The 17,396-nt window shown below is 34.6% G+C and overlaps 1 protein-coding gene across 1 annotated transcript; it reads right to left on the bottom strand.

Moving 5' to 3' along the window:
• Positions 1-14,531: 14,531 nt before the first annotated feature.
• On the bottom strand, positions 14,532-16,062 carry LOC149227587 (putative LRR receptor-like serine/threonine-protein kinase At1g56140). Its single transcript, XM_089375533.1, has 2 exons — positions 15,386-16,062; positions 14,532-15,292 (listed from the first exon to the last, which is right to left on the bottom strand). Exons 1-2 carry the CDS (start codon positions 15,509-15,511, stop codon positions 14,912-14,914), a joined length of 507 nt encoding a protein of 168 aa, XP_089231659.1. The 5' UTR covers positions 15,512-16,062; the 3' UTR covers positions 14,532-14,911.
• Positions 16,063-17,396: the final 1,334 nt, after the last annotated feature.

The raw sequence follows: 17,396 nt of genomic DNA, 5'->3' as shown, positions 1-17,396 counted from the left end.
TAGAGGCACAAAAACAAAGAATGGAGCAACTAAATGAACTTGATGAGATAACATAAGATGCAATCCAAAGAACCAATCTATTTCAACAACAATGATCCAGATGGCATGGAAAACATATCAAAGAAAGAAAATTCCAGCCAGGAGATTGGGCATTACTTTTTGATTCAAAGTTCAAATATTTCCAAGGGAAATTTCAAACTCATTGGCTTGGGCCCTATGAGATTGAAACAATCTTTGATAATGGTGTAGTTAGGATCAGAACTATTGATGAAGAAAGGATCACCTTTCTTGTGAATGGTCATTGATTAAGAATCTATCATAAGTCATTGACAAAGGAGGAGTTTATTAAACATTTGCAAGACAACATTGATTTCCAGTTGGTTAAGAAGGATTTTCCTTCTCCTCCAACTTGACTCATAAGCCTTGTTATTTTCTATATATATATATATATAATTTGTATAAACATGAAAACCAACACTATTGGCGTGTTTATACAGAAAATTTAGGGTGAAACCAAGTAATTTTGGCATCCTAATTTTTCTTTCCCATTCTCATTTTCTTTTTATTCCTCTTTTTCTTTCTAGAATAAAATAACTACATAATTTCTAAGAATTTGCAGCTTTGATAGAATTCTACAGCTGATGTTTGATAGGGACTACTAATTGGAGAAATTGAAGAAATGATCAAATCCATCCTTGGAAGCACCTGAAGGAAATAAAAAAAGGAGCAATCAAATGTTAGAATCATCAATTCAAAAGGTATGCAAATATTTAATTTAATAATAAGGGTCAAAACATTAGTATATGAATTATATGGACGATATACCACTGGTTCAAAAACCATCATTGCCGAAAGTGAGATGAAAATATCTTGTCATATCAAATAAAAACCTGTAAACCACCCATTCATCCCTCATCATTACACAACACTCGTCTCAAATTCTGAATTCATTGTTGAAATCACCCAACTCACATCCATTCATACCCTAATGGTCACTTCACTTGTTTTTCCTCTTGCTCTCATTCATACTATCACCAAAGTCATTATCTCGAAACCTGACTCATACCTTGTCAAGAAGCGAATTATGAGGTAAAAATTCTCAACCATGGGTGTCATAGTAAGAACAGAACCAAGTGGAAGAAAATTCATGGAAGGATATCCGTAGGTGAAGGAAATGTTGCAGAAAGCACAATGGCTAGATTTCGTGGAAAAGTTTGATGGTTTTAACAAGGAAGTAACCAAATCATTTGCCAGAGATTTTGATGGCATAGAGGTTGAAATTGGAGACATCAAGTTTGCAATGACAAAATCTCTTATTGCTGAAGCTACCAGACTGTCAAGAGTCAAAGAGAAATGGTTTAAGAACATGGGCATTGAAGGAGAAGAATGGAAGACTTTCTTGAAAAACCCAGGTATGGATATCACTATTTTTAAGAAAGGAATTCCTAGTACAACACTTAAGGGTAAATGGAGAAATTTGTTGCTAGTAATTCAGAAATTTGTCACTTGTGAAGGAAGATTTGGTTGTATGTTCTTTTACCACATTCGTTTGATGATGCATTTTCTCGAAGAGAATGAAATCAATCTTCCTTATTTTCTGTTAAATAGCTTAAGGAAAATGTATGGGAATGTTCAGAAAAGGATCCAATTCATAGAAAACACCATGTATCACCATGGCCTTATAAAAATACTCATTGAATTTCATCTTGAAAGACTAGGAGATAATTGGGATAGCTTCCTAGTTAGAAATCATTTTAAGGAGGAGGATCAAGAGTCACCTAGCAACAACAAAGCAAAAAGAGGAAGGAAGAGAATATCTGAGAATCCTATTAAAAACTTACCTCAACAAAAACAACTATAAGAACAATCAGAAGATGAGACTCCTATTGCAGAAATTTTAGGAAGCATTAAAAGGAAATCTGTTAGAAGAAAGAAATCCAACAAAAAGGAAGAAAGCACATCCAATAAAATAGAGGAAGCTAAAACAGAGAACAAAAGAGTTAAAACTAAAAACCCTCTTCCATCAAATGTAAGAAGAAGTGCCAGGCTTAATAAAAAACCATCTCAACAATCTATAGAGGTTGTTAATGTGGAGGAAAAAGAAGAACTGAAGGTTCCATCACCTACTGTCATCTCACCTGTTCATAGCCCAGGTCGAAAAACACCAGAAATAGATCCAGTACAACAAGAAATCTATGACTACATTGAATCTCTGGAGAGGAGAGCTGCAGAAAAGGAATCTTGTTCTACAGTCCATGAAAAATAAATCCAGTCTAACAGTCCACAAGAACCTCCACTCGTGAAAACTATGAAGCAAGAAGTCTTTGAGTTGGAGACATTGAATAGACATCTGAAGAAAGAAAACGAGACATTAAAGATGCAGAATAAGATACAAAGGACTGAGAATGATTACATTCTTCTACATATGGGCTTATGGTATGAAAAGAATAAGAAATTAAAGAAAAATAATGAATCTCTAAAAAAGAAGGTCATGAGTCTAAAATGCAGGATTTTGATGAAGAAGCCTAGAATGACAGTTGCAAGAAATAAGATAAGAAGGACAAACTTGGATGTTCTAGCCCAAGTTTCTCTGAGGGAGCAGTGACAAAGAAAGACTTTCAGTTTGAATTTTTGCATGAGGACATGCAATGGCCTCCGTGTGGGGGAATGTTGAGCCTCATGATTGCTTCATTTTGACACTCTCCCTTACCTATTTTTCCTTTCCTTGACCATCATCATCAACTCAATAGGCATCAAACTACAAGGTTTTTGACATGGTAAGGTATTTAATTGTCTTATATTTCATATTTAATAATGTTCCTTATTATTGAATTAATATTTGTATTAGCTACCGAATTTGCACGATTCTGCAGCTAATCTATGTTTCTGTAGCTGATTCCAAGGTTTATCAGGATCGGAGGTGCCATCTAAGAGGATAAAGATATGGACAGGTGGAGATTGATCCCTTTAATGATTTCCTCCTATTCATCCGAACCAGATCATCAAAGGATTGTTTGATTGCATGGTCAAAGGGTAAAGTCAACTTGGTTGTTGAACAGGCGAGCAAGAGTATGAAATTTCTGCACTTCATGATTTTCTTTGCCAAATAGCAAATCGTGAGCAACGATATCTCGATATTTGTTAGAATCTTAATTTAGAACTCTGTTAGCTAAGTTAGGCGTAAAAGCCTCGAACAATTATTGACACGGGATTTTATAAATACCGTGCAATAAAAATGAACAGGATGTTAATTTATATATGCAACAGTATTGTTTCAAACTCTGTTTTACCTGTTAATGAAAAATGAAGCCCTGATGCGTAGCTGACTGTTCAATTAAAGTTCTGTGACTGCCTGTTTGTGGAGGGCCCCTGCAAATAGTGAAGGTTTTTCATTTTTCGTATCTTTTCTTTATCATTTTGCTAGTTGCTCATATGTTTTAAAATCGTTTTTCAGTCTTGATTTCAATCAGATAGCGATAGAAAGATTTCACTAATCATTCCTTTTTCAAGTTGATTTATAATGATGTTAATGGTAGTGTAATCGTTTTTCATAGATTTCTTTATAATTTCAGAGTGTTTCATTTCAGAGCTTGAGTGATTTCTTTATAGTTTCATTTTACAGTATTTCATTTCAGAACTTGAGTGATTTCTTTATAGTTTCATTTTACAGTATTTCATTTCAAAGTATGAGTGATTTCTTTATGGTTTTCATTTCAAAGAATGAGTGACTGATAATAAGTAAATGTGTGGTTTTCATTTTGAATAGAAGTCAATTTCATTTTGGTTTTTATGCAAAGGATTGTTAGAATTTTAGATGAATAATTCTTCTTTTAGAAATTAAATTTGTATTGCAATAGATCAGTTAAGTTTTCTTAATGAGATTGTGTGAGTTTTCTTTAAGTTTCATTTTGAAAGTGTGAAGAGCATTTTTTATTTCATTAGAAAGGAGTGAGGAAATTTTAGGAATATTTAATGTGTTAAATCCATTTTATTTGAAGAGTAAGATAGGAATGAAAAACATTTATAGAAGTACTTTTAAATAACTCAAAAAAGTACATTAATAATCTAATTTAATAAGAAGGACTTCTAGCATATATAGTGCACTTGCATTTCATAAGTTTACCAACTCCGGTCGATAATTTATGTAACAATTTAAGACAATTAAATTGACAAACACCTACTATGTTGACCACCATGGTGTGAGAGGATGCTATGTTAGAACCCATTACTCATGCAAATGGGGCTATCCCTATGTGGACTTTCAAAAATAATATAGAAGGTCTAAAATCATTATAGCTCCAGTTGAGGGTTAAGGGAGTCAAACCTTACCCCTAGTTTGGGGGGAGGAGGGGGGTGGATGGTGTTTCCATTCTATATTATTGTATTTTGTTCCATAATTAGGAGCGATAAGATAGAGAGAATAATAGAAGGGGTTAAGGTTCTGTAGCAAATTTATAGGTCATAGGTCTCAAGTAACTTTATAGAGAGTGCTTCTTCCTTTTTACTTGCATATTTTCATACTAGAGAAAAGAGAATAGGGTACCCTAACCTTCTAGGTAGGTTTTCATTCATAAGGGTTTCCCAGGGTTGTATCTATTGTGGATGGTGGATGTATATATTTCTTTCTATTCCATGTTTCTTGCGTTTAAGCTATTTTATTCATTTAAGTAGAAAATCAACTATTATAGAACTTGAGATCTAAAGGAAAAGAAACCTCTTCATTGTAGATTTCAATTATTTTATCAAACCTATTGTGATGAACTATTCCAATGGAATATCCACAATAGTTTACAGATCATATTGGTAGCAGATTAGTTTTCTATGGGTTATTTTATGGGAATTTGTAGGTGATCTAGGTATTGATTAAGAAGAAAATAATAAAAATCTAGTCATGGTCAATGATTCTATTCACAATATCCCTCATAATTTGATGGATGAGAGATTTGAAAGGCTAGAATTGCATGTCATTGACATCAATCAGAATATGAACCTCCTCGTGGAAGCTCTAGCAAGATATCTCAAACTTTGTAGAGAGGATGGAAGCACTAACTCAAAGGTCAAATCAGAGGGGAAATTAAGAGATCGTGAAGATCCATGACATGAGTCACAAAAAGTGTCTGAGAAAGAGTATCTGAGTTCAAATTCCATTAAAAATTCATAATATTCATTCAAGATGGAAGAAAAAGTGGACATAAAGCCATAATAAGTTGAGATCAGTGCATTATAGTTAAACCACTAGTTGTAGCTAAAGGGAACCCAATTTGGTATCTTTCCATTACCTATATAAGATCTTTCTGCATACCTTTTTCCCATTTTCACCTCATTGCAACAACCTTTTTGTCCATATAAATGCATTTTGGCCAAGGTATAATTATTCTCTTAATATTCCATTTTAATTCTTATTTTTATGTGTTTAAGGAGATCATTATCTTTCTATGTTAACTAGAAGTATTTAGGAGGAAAATTTTCATAGGTACCTTTAGAAAAGAGAAATATACAAGTGCTACAACTCACCATGAACAATTGTTGCAACTCCCTATTCCAAAGTGTTGCTACTCTTGGTTTCTAGGTGTTGCAACTCCTTGTTTCTAGGTCGCTCAAACTCTTAACTAGAAGGTGATTTAACTCCATATTGCTAGTTTTTATAACTCACTATTCTACCATAGTGCCACAATTTCGAATGTTGTGACTCTAAGTTACTAAAACACAAGTTGGATCTCCAAGCTATTGATACTTGTGCTACAAGTACAAGATGTTGACACTCATGTTATGACTCTATGCTACTAGCACTCATGTTCCAAATCCAAGGTGTTAACACTCATTTTGGGACTTTGAGGTGTTAATGCTCATGCTATGACTCCTCATTGTTGCAACTCTCCACAATGTTGTTGCTGCAACTCACTCCAGAAACTGTTGTTCTAGCTCTCAGTCAGATCACCATTTGTAAAGCTTTTGCAAATCTAGATAGCTACTACAACACATCATCTCACCCACACAAGTATTTCCTTTGATTTTCTCAACTTTATATCTTTTGAAGGAATTTGTTATAACTAGATAGATCAATCATATTTTCTTAATTATCTATTGAACTCTTAATATATTTTAGACATTTGTATTGGTAGGACAATTAGAGATGAGCATAATAATCAATGAATGAATCAACCTTAAAACCTAGAATTTGGAGAGACTTGGTTAGTTTGTGATTGTAATTTAATTTCTACAATATAACTTCATGTTTCTTTCCAATTCAAATTGATGGTGTACTGATTGATTCGCTAGCGCATTTTTGTTTCTTTAATCAATGCCTCATCTAAGGAAGTAGTACCCCTCCTTAGCCATGTACTATTTTTACATTGTAGTGTAGCTATAGTTTTATTTATTTATTTCCAGTCAATCCTCTGTTTATCATATTGTTGCAACTCTGATTTTATTATTTGCACAATGCTACAACTTTGAAATTTAATCTGGTTAATTACATAATGTTCAACTCTTGAATGTATACACAACTACAACTCTTACAAATCTAACACATGATTTGGTTATTGTGACAATCCATGTGCAATTATTGTTGTAGCTTAAAGATTAGGTTAATATTGTAAGTCACATTTCTACGACATTGTAGTTAACATTACAATGTTCTGTTTTGCAGCATTAACTAATTACTCTATTTTCATATTTAGTTTTCACTTTACCTTATTTTCCAGAAATTTCAATTTATTTTGTGGTGTGATTCTTTACATCACAACTTGGTTTGAATCTCTTACAATTTATGATTTAATACATATTTGTTAGCTACATTATTTCATGTGCAGTTCTGTTATAGAATTCACTTGAACTTGTCACCTTCTACTACCAGTGTGTTTACTTTTCTGCAAGTGCGTTTATTTTCTTGTAAGTGTGATTAATTTCCTTCAAAGTTTTCTCTTTACTTTCCTACGAGAGTAGTTTTAATTGCAATAGTTGTATGGATTTCTTTTGATGACTTGTGAAAGCATATCAAGATCTTTCCCTGTGACATTAATTTATAATACTACAACTACTTATTGTACCAGCATATATGATCCATTCTTGGAAGTTCCATACAAACCTTGGTTGATATAACTGCATAGATTCTTGGTTGTCTTTCTGGACAATTAGAAAGGTAACTAAAAGTTCCATCAACAACAACTAGAATTTTATTTCAACATTCACCATATAGATGAAGAGAAAAATATTTCATTTGCTCGACTGAAGTTAGAGGGCCATGCTTTAACTTGGTGGGAAATCCACATGGAGATACTTAGGGTGGAGGGTGATTTACCATTAATTGTGTGATAGGAATTCAAAACCCTCATTAGGTACCAATTTTACCTTATCAATTATGTATAGGATCAATGGATCTAGTGGTGCTACTTTAGGTAGAGGGAGGGGTATAGTGTATTGATGTACACCATTGAGTTCAAAAAGATGGCCATCATGTTGGGTATCACTCTCAAGAAGCTACATGTACTCATCAAGTATTTGGGGGGTCTACATAGCCATCTACAAAAGAAGGTTATTCTTTTCAAGCCAATCATAGAGGACAAGGCATATGTATAGGCAAAATATCTAGAAATCATAGGCCACAAGAAAGGGCAACAAATTTATTCCAAGCTAAAAGAGCATCAGGAAGCTTCCAAGGAGGGGAAGAATAAGTGGAAAATGGGGAAGGATAAGAAGAAGACAATCAATGCACATCAGTGCAAGGATCATCCTAACCATTGTAACCATTGTAACCTTGATAGTCACACTAAGGAAAAGTCTTATAAACTACATCTAGAGCCAACCCAAAAAACCACAAAAAGGATGCAAAGAAAACGAATCTTCTTGCCACAGATTCAAGCAATCAAGTTGAGATTAGCTCTGACGTGGATGAGAATATTATTTGCAGATATATCTAGAAGGAGGTGAACCTAAGTAGCCTTCACCACCAAGAATAAAATCAGATGACCAAAGCTTTCTACATCAAGATCCAAGTCAAGAAAACCAAGATAGATTCTTTATTCAACTTCAGTTTACAAGCTAATATCATAGCAGCGGATCTAGTCAAACAATATTGGATTAGAGGTTCATGATCATCCAAGCCCATATCCATTGGGATGGGTAAACAATAATGTAAAGATCAAGGTAATGAAACAATGTGATATTAAATCTATTGTAATTGTTGATTATATAATTAGACGTACTACCCCTTAACATATATGGAGTGGTATTTGGAAACCATTACATGTATATGAGGGATGTAATATTCATTCAAAGAGAAAATAAATACTACCTAATCAAGGATAGGAAATCCTACATCAACAGTGTGCATAAAGGAAAGACAAAGGCTTCATTAGTAAGTGCCAACCAAGTGAAGAAACTAATTAGTTCTAGTTAGAAATATGTTTTACTTTTATTAAGATAAAATCAATATGATGGTGAGTCAATAAGAGCAAAGGCATCCCTAAAAGGGTGTATTAAAGAGCAGAAGCATCAGTTGAAGGAGTTGCTACATGCATACAAAGGTGTGTTCTAGGAGCCTAAAGGGATAATACCAAGAGGGGAGTGTAGCATGAAATATAATTGTCTATACACTCCATTGTAGAATATTGGGTTGTATAGATAGTCCATTCTAGAAGAAAAGGAAGTGAAGAAGCAGTCATGGCAACTGCGAGAGTAGGGTGTGATTCACCCAATCACCTTACGTTGTGGGTCACCCATCATAATTATACCAAAGAAGGATGGGACTTGGACGATCATTAAACAAAATTACACTCAGGAATAGGTACCCTTTGCCTGGGAAAGATGATCTATTAGATTAGTTGAAGCATGCAAAATACTTCACCAAGATGGATCTAAAGTTAGGATACCATCAGGTTCGACTCAAAGAATAAGACACCTCAAAAAATGCCTTCAAAGCCAAGCAAAGTTTGTATGAATGGTTTCTCATGCCAATTGGTTGATGAATTGCCCAAGCTATTTTTATGAGACAAATGGATGATGCACTATGCTCATATATAGATTCATTTGTTATAACCTATTTGGATGATATATTGGTTTATAGTTCCACCTAGGAGGAGCATATCTCCAATTCTCAAATCTTATGAAGGTGCTAAAGACCTTTAAGAAGCACCTTTTGTTGGATAACCTCAATAAATGTGAGTTTTCCTAGCAATATTTGGTGTATTTAAGGTATGCGATGGTTAGAGGGGAGATTAAGAAAGATATAGTGAAGATTGAGGCCATCATGTAGTTCCTATAAATGTCTCTAAATTTAGGAGTTTTGTTGGAGCAGTACAATTCTTGTGGAAGTTCATAGCTTCATTTTCAAAAATAGTTGAACCATTCCACACCATAATAATGAGTAGCGAGAGTTTCGAGTGGCAGAAGAATCAAAAGAAGGCTTTTGATGAGCTAAAGAGAAAAACTAGTCAAGCGCCAGTTCTCACATTACCAAACTTGAAAATCCCCTTCGAAGTGGAGATAGGAACAAGTGGGTATGCCATGGAAGCAATCTTGATGCAAAGAGGAAGGATTGTATGCTGAAATATTTGATGGGGTAGTTCTCAACTACCCTATGTATGATAAATAACTCTATGCCCGTTACAAGCTATTAAAAAGTGGAAACACTATCTAATGGGTAAGGAGATCATGATTCACATAGACCACCAATTGTTATAGTATCTTCAAGCCCAAAGTAAGCTATAAGAATATGGTGCAGTTTATAAGGTGTGTTATTACTCTTTCTATATTTTGCATTTTCATGTTTGTTATGAAACTGTGTATACAATTGAATTGTGTTATTTCTTCCTATATTGTATGTGATTACTTTTAAAATTATTTCTTCCTATATTGTTTGTCATTCTAAATTGTGTCTTTGAAATAGGGCATTCTTTCAGATGGTAAAATGGTGGCAGTGAAGCAGCTCTCTTCTGATTGTAGACAAGGAAAATGCGAGTTCATAAATGAATTAGTTGTAATATCTGCAGTGCAACATAGGAACCTTGTAAAGTTGATTCCAACAAGTGGTATCAGAGCTACATGTCTCGAGTTCGAAACTCACACGACTTGCGTTGGGGGGAGATTGTTGGACATTGGGTTCAACGTTCCCTGTGTGTTTCGCGACATGGACTAACTGCTTCTCATGGATCATAACTATGTAGCAAAGACTAATGCCTACGGGTTTTAGGTCTAATGACAATCGTGATTCCAATAGTTGGAAATAGTAATTACCCCCGCATGAAGATCTAGCAAGATCCAAGTCGAGTGATGCATGAAGAGATAAACTGAGTTAAGTGCAGTCCAAATTTAGAGTGTGAGTTAACTGAGTTAAGTGCGAGTCAAATTGAGTTCAATCTATGTTTGGAGAAGTCCAAATATAGTATTCGTATGCATGTTAAGTTATTTTGGGTGAGTCGCTAGTCGAAAAAGTTTAAATACCTTTCATCGGGTTCATTGCAATCATCAAGTTTGTGTGATCAATAGAAAAGTCGCAGCTTATGTTATTGTTTGTGTGCGAAATTCTATCTTTCTTCCTCTCTACCTTTCCAACAAAGTTTTAAATACATGTTTTGACATCCTTTTTAAGTAAGTAACAACCTTTTTGAAAGTGTTTTGTTACCATATGAAAAGTATTAATGGGTTTGTTAAAAGGTGTTATAAAGATTTTTAAAGTGTTTCTATTTTTTTTTTGTTTTTTGAAAAGGGGTTTAAAAGGAGTGTGGTTACATGTTTTGAGCGGAGTGTTTTAAGTAAAAAGAAAAAAAGGAGCAATAAAAAAAAGGCTTTGCAAATATTATAAAAAGAATTTTTTGAAAAAGTCTTTTTTATTATAAAAAGGGTATTGTTGAATGTTTTTATTGGAAAATAAATTTTGAGCCTTGCAAAACTCTGTTTGCCTCCAATCTTTTTTTTTTTGGTTTGTCAAGCATGACATTGTTTTGGGTGAAGATTGTCTCTTACAGGGGCGCATATTAAACACCGTATTTTTTTTCGGAGACAATATGGAAGATAGCCTCATGCAATTAGGAAAGTAGCTATAAGGCAAAGGAAAGACAACAGTGATGTGTCACAAAGTGCGACTGAAGCAGATTAAGAAAAAGAATCGAATAAAAGAGGCAGAAATTGTTGCCATGTTTAGAGAGGTTCCAACTGCAACCGAGGAACTGAGAGTCTAGCAAAAGGCAAAAAAGAAATCGAGGTTGATTGGTGTAGCTTTGATCTGCTACCACCTTCTATGTTTAATGGTAAATATTTTGATTTTTGGGATATAAAAATGCTAATTTTTCTTCGAGCTAAAGAGTTAATTGAGTACCAGTTTAATAACCCATATGATGAAGTATGCGATACTTTAACATTGAATTTTATAAAACAAACAATGAATGAAACAGTTCTGTGCAAAGTAGCAAAAGCTACAACTTTCAAGGAAGCATGGAAGATCCTAGAAGAATAATTTGATGCAACGGGAGTGACATGCAGCAATAAGATGCGTCACAAATTGTTGAGTGAGTCGCAAATATGAGAGTAGATGAGAAAGACTCTAGGAGGACAACGAAGCTTGGAGAATCCCACTCAAAGGTGGATGATGGTCATGAAGACTGCAAAAGTAAAATCCATTATGTAGACATGCATATGGATGAAGAATATGCAACAAAGATTCTAGAGAGAGAAATTGAAGCCTCTGTGTATGAAACAAAGCAAGAGCATATAAATTCTCAAGGACTCCACTATAATGTGGATGACACAGATGATGAAGAATCTCACTATAACAAAACACATGTGGATGATGACTGCAAAGTGAGATATGAAGTAGTGAATCCAGCTGCAGATGATGAATTTGGTGAAGTTGAAATTGTTAATGAGAACATGCATGCTCGGATATCCCACCAATATAGGGTGGATGAACATTATGTTGATAATATGTGTCGTTTCTTTTTTAAATCAGGGATTGATTGTGGCAATATGGTAAGTGTCATGTTTGATGAAGAATTGAAGGTTGAAGTTGCCACTGTAGCAGCAAGATATAAAACAGTGGGAACTTCTCATGAAGTAGTATGTGATCTAGTAGCAGTTGATGATCAAGAAGAGGATAAAGTGATTGAAGAGTTTTTTATGAGAATATTCACTGATTGCATGACAATGGAAGACAACCTCCATGCAGTGGAAAAGAATGCAAAGAAGGAAGCTCTCATTGAAGAGCATAACAAAGATGATTTTAACATTATTTTTGAATATGCAGTTATTCAAAATAGCATGAGAGAAGAAGTTGAAAACAAAGTTGCTAATAAGTTTGATGCAGCTTTGAAGCTCATTGAGGAATGGACTCAAAAACCAATTGAATAAATTGATGAGTCTTAAAGCAACACTTGCAATAAAAGAATTAAATGAAGTGATGAACGAGAAAAAAAATGATTATGATTTTGCATGTAAGCCTAATGATGATCTTGAGCGTGCAGACTATAGGTAAAAAAAACAACAGTACCTGATGATGAAATTCAAGAGAAGGCCATGGAAGTATTTAAAAACGCAAAAGAATGCATTAAAACCATTTTTCAACAATGGAGTCAAGAAGAAATAAGATTATGCTATCAAGTAATATGGCAGAAAGAAAGTTAGGAATATGATACACAAGAAGTAGAACAAAGAAAATAGTTTGAAGATGAAGAGTTGTAGCAATAGTCCATAGTTGAACGAATCTTTAAAGAGAAAGTTGTAGAAGACATGATCATATTATTTTTTAGCACAAATTCAAGACAAGTCAAAGAAACATTGCAACAACAAGAAGTAAAGAAATAGGGAGCCTACAAGAAAAACATTAAATAAAGATATAGAATCTGGAAGAAACAAAAAAGAAAATGCAAAATTGTAAAAGTTTTGAGTCATTGTAAGCTTAGGTAAGACTTAGACGAGTGAGCATGTTTGAGTGATGATTGAGTCAATTTCTATTGTAAGCCTAGTAGACATAGTTGAGTCATGTTTGAGTTATGTTGATTCATAGGGTTGTAATTAAGTTGGAGTGTTGGAAATAGTAATCCCGTATGAAGATCTAGCAAAATCCAAGTCAAGTGATGCATGAAAAGATAAGTTGAGCTAAGTGCAGTGCAAATTTAGATTGTGTCTTAACTGAGTGAAGTGTGAGTCAAGTTGAGTTCAGTCTATATTTGGAGAAGTCCAAATTTAGTGTGTGGAGATGTTAAATTATTTTGGGGAGTGGCTAGTGGAAATGTTTAAATACCATTCACCGGGTTCATTGTAATCAAAGTTTATGTGATCAATAAAATAGCTATAGCTAGTGTTATTGTTTGTGTCGTCAATAAAAGAGCCACAACTCGTGTTATTGTTTGTGTGTGAAATTTTGTGCCTTTCCTCCTCTGCTTTTCCAACACAAGTGCATGACCTTCCATTTATGTTAATTCATTCCTTAAGATTGTTTGCCATTATTTTTCCTATCCCATGTTTACCATCTATTCTTGTGGATGGCTCTAGAAGGATGATTGGCAAGGAAGTGCCACTTTACATATCCACAAGGAAAAATAACATCATATTCTTTCTAAAATAAAATATTATAACCTCTTCCACAATTGATGTCTCATTTCTCCACATACATAATTGTGAAATTTATAGATGAATGCTAATATGACCAATCTCTCAATAGAACATCTTGGAGCCCTCGAAATACATATCTTGCGAGAAGCAAGATCTTTCACTATAATATGCAGTTGAAATCTGATATCATACAACACAAACTCACCTAACAGACTCATACGCTAACAACTACGGAAGAAATGGAAGCTTAAGCTAATGATAGAATGAAAAACCATGACCTCTGACACTACGAAATAGAATTACCAAAAAGAACTAGTCTGCAGTTTCATAATCTTCATGCTAAAGTCAGTTCTGCTCGACTCTTATTGCACAATCCATCTTTGCTGTAGTTACGTTCTGTCTCTGCTGAAGACAATGCCAATCTGTCACGATTTAAACTTGGTGAACTCTCTGTGCTGTTATTCATATGTGTTGTTACTACCACAGGTGTACTGCCAGTGCTGGTAGCTCGCATATGTGTTGTTACTACCACTGTACCACAGGTGTACTGTCAGTGCTGGTAGCTCCTGCAATGAAATTATTATATTGCAAATCCTAAATGTAACCCGGGCGGGAAGTAGCTGGGATGACCTCTACATCTCTAGCATTGCCCCCACTGGTGACATCGATGGACGCATTGTAGGCACGGCTTGAGTGCAAAGAAGGGCTACTTCAATCACACTGAGGACTTCTTCCTTTGAGCATGTTGATTCTATGTCAGGATCCATCAATTCTAGTAGCCTTCCATGCTCATAGAGATGCCAGGTCTGCAATGCCATGCAATATTGAGAAGCAAGCAGTTAATAATGGCTAAAGTTAAATTACATGGATACCATATTGGAAGATAAGACTGTACACACCCAGTCCAGAAGATGCTTGATTCACGTCCCTTTCTTGGTTGCCAAAAGTGCGGGTTTTAGTATTCCAACGGAAAACGAACATCAAAATCTTTTTAAAGTGACATATTATAATCTTTTCATGCAGAATTGATGTCTCATTTCTGCATATACAAGTTTAAGTATTGAAAAATATAGATGAAGGCAAACATGACCAAATCTTTGAACGGAGGGCCCTCGTTCAGATATACATGTCCTAGGGAAAGGATGGTTTTTGGCTGTAATATATGTACGGAAGTCTCATATCATATAACACAAACTCACCTAATAGACGATAACCTAACAACTGTGTAGCAAATGGAAGCTTAAACTAATTACAGAATGAAATACCATGAGCTTTAAAGCTAGAAAGAGAATTCCCAGCAAACAGTCTGACGTTTCATAATATTAATGCTCAAGTTAGCTCTCATCGGCCTTCTTTTCTATCACTATCAATCTTTGATGGAGTTACATTCTCCCTCTGCTGTAGACAATGCCAAGCTGTCATGGCTCAAAATTGGTGAACTTTCTACGCTGTTGTAGAATGGTATTGTTGCTACGACAGGTGTACTGCCAGTGCCAGTACTTCCTGCAATGGCATTATTATATTGCAAATCCTTAATGTAACCCGGGCGAGAAGGAGATGGAATGACCTCTACATCTCTAGTCAGCATTGCCACCACTCGTGACATCGATGGACGCATTGTAGGCACGGCTTGAGTACAAAGAAGGGCTACTTCAATCACTCTGAGGACTTCTTCTGTTGAGCATGTTGATTCTATGTCAGGATCCATCAATTCTAGTAGCCTTCCATCCTCATAGAGATGCCAGGTCTGCAATGCCATGTAATATTGAGAAGCAAGAAGTTAGTAATGGCTAAAGTTAAATTACTTGGATAACACATTGGAAGATGGGACTGTACACACCCAATCCAGAAGATAAGCCATCTTTTGTGGCAAGCTAGTGTCTGTGTTGCTCCTACCGCTCACAAGTTCCAAAGCAACAATCCCAAAGCTGAATACATCTGCCTTTTCTGTGAGATGACCCCGCATGGCATATTCCGGAGACAAATATCCACTTCAAACATTATGGTAGAATGAGTCGAATTAGATTACTTTAACATGGGTTAAATTACAGATAGATTCATACTCTATCATTTTCCTATGAGCCAGAAAATATATGACACTTTCGAGTATAACTTTGCACTCATCGGAAGTAATTTTGGATCTGTATAACAAAAATTATTGGCCGTTGTATTTAAACAGCACACCAAAATGTGATTTCAAACCATTAAAAAAATGCAAAAGACAGGCATTTTATGACCATCAGAAATCATTTAGTGTTCACATATTGACATATTTCATATAAGCATGCTTCATAATTTCAGAAGAGATCACAAATATAGTGAATATTAAAACAAATATATTTTAATTTCAAATTATGGTTGACAGAATGCCACAGGTTTTGATATATTTTTCGCTTCTGCATTTGATACATCTAAGTTTATGTTAATTTATTTATTGTCGCTGTCAAGATGTATGAGGTATAAAAATAGGTGAAGTATGTCATTTTGGGTTTTTAGTTTACAGATGCACACAAAATTGAAAATCTCCCCTGCCTTATAGAGCGTTATGTTTTCTCTAGATGTAAAAATATTATATATTTCGTAAGGAAACCAATACTACTGCCTTTTATATCTCGATGAATTATCCGAGCACTGGACTCCTCATGAAGGTAAGCGAGTCCACGTGCAGTGCCAATACATATATTATATCGAGTAGGCCAATCTAGAGACTTCTTATTACCTGCAACATACATGATACCAGCGTATTTGTTGATATGTCTTGAATGAATAGAAGGGAAATTTTCAATTCAGAATTTACTATTACAGTTATATATATCTGTATACATAATTACCGAATAAAGCTTTTGCAAGACTGTTGTTTTCCAAATACTCATAGACCAAGAGCCGATTATTTGCTTAATACTTTCTGCCCCTACAACATCAACATACATAAATTTATAACATTTAGTTATGGCATATATAGACATCATTCACGTAGAACAAATAAAAAATGCAAATATGCTTGCAGGCATTTTCACCTTAGGAATAGTATATTTATTGATAAATACAATCTAGATCATTTGCTAAAGACAAAGATCATATAGTTGCAACTATTCTATGCAAAAGAATAAAAAGATGCACACAGAAATAATCAGAGGAGGTGCACAAAAAATATTTGATGTTTCGAAAGAAACAGCAATATCATTGTACCTGAATATAAACGTCAAAAACGCGTCTTCCAGTAGTTTGCCAGATTGATGTATCTAAGAACTGTATCTCTGCAAACAGTAATTTTACTGTATATTGTCCATTCTCAAGTCCTAAACCATAATATCGAAGTGAGCTGGGAGATAAGCGTGCTGTCTGATACAGTGATGATTCCAATACCTTTGTGACTTGAGACTGACTAGTTGCTATATAAGTTGAATTGCTAGAATAAATTGTATTAGTGGAGTCCAAAAAATATCCAGCATTGCTGACTCCCCACTTCTGTGTTTTGTCGACATAAAATGAGGCAGAATTAAGTGTTTCGTTCTCCTGCTCAAAAACATCTCCTGGAGCAACAATCTTTTGTGGGCCTCCACAATTTAAAGCAAACCCAGAATCTAAAAAATGACGATTCAAAATGTGAGTTTTTTTAAAGTGGAGATGTGCAGTAATATGTCCAGAAAGCTATACATGTGCCGAATTATAGATTTGAGAGAATCTAATCAGTTTGGCCATTTTTAGCTGTGCAGATGTATTTAATATTTAAATGCATTTGTGATTCACTTCACTATAGGACGAGATAGGAAAAACTAGTGTAGGTATGACAGTGGATATCTGGTGATACACGATAGTGGGATAACCAAAGAATAGCCAAAACATTGAAT

The sequence above is a fragment of the Pinus tabuliformis genome, chromosome J (assembly GCF_031772625.1).
Source record: "Pinus tabuliformis cultivar Carrire ecotype Pingquan chromosome J, CPIR1, whole genome shotgun sequence".
Taxonomy (NCBI): Eukaryota; Viridiplantae; Streptophyta; class Pinopsida; order Pinales; family Pinaceae; genus Pinus; species Pinus tabuliformis.
Note: the sequence above shows the minus strand (reverse complement) of the source record. Positions and strands in the feature narration are given on the sequence as shown.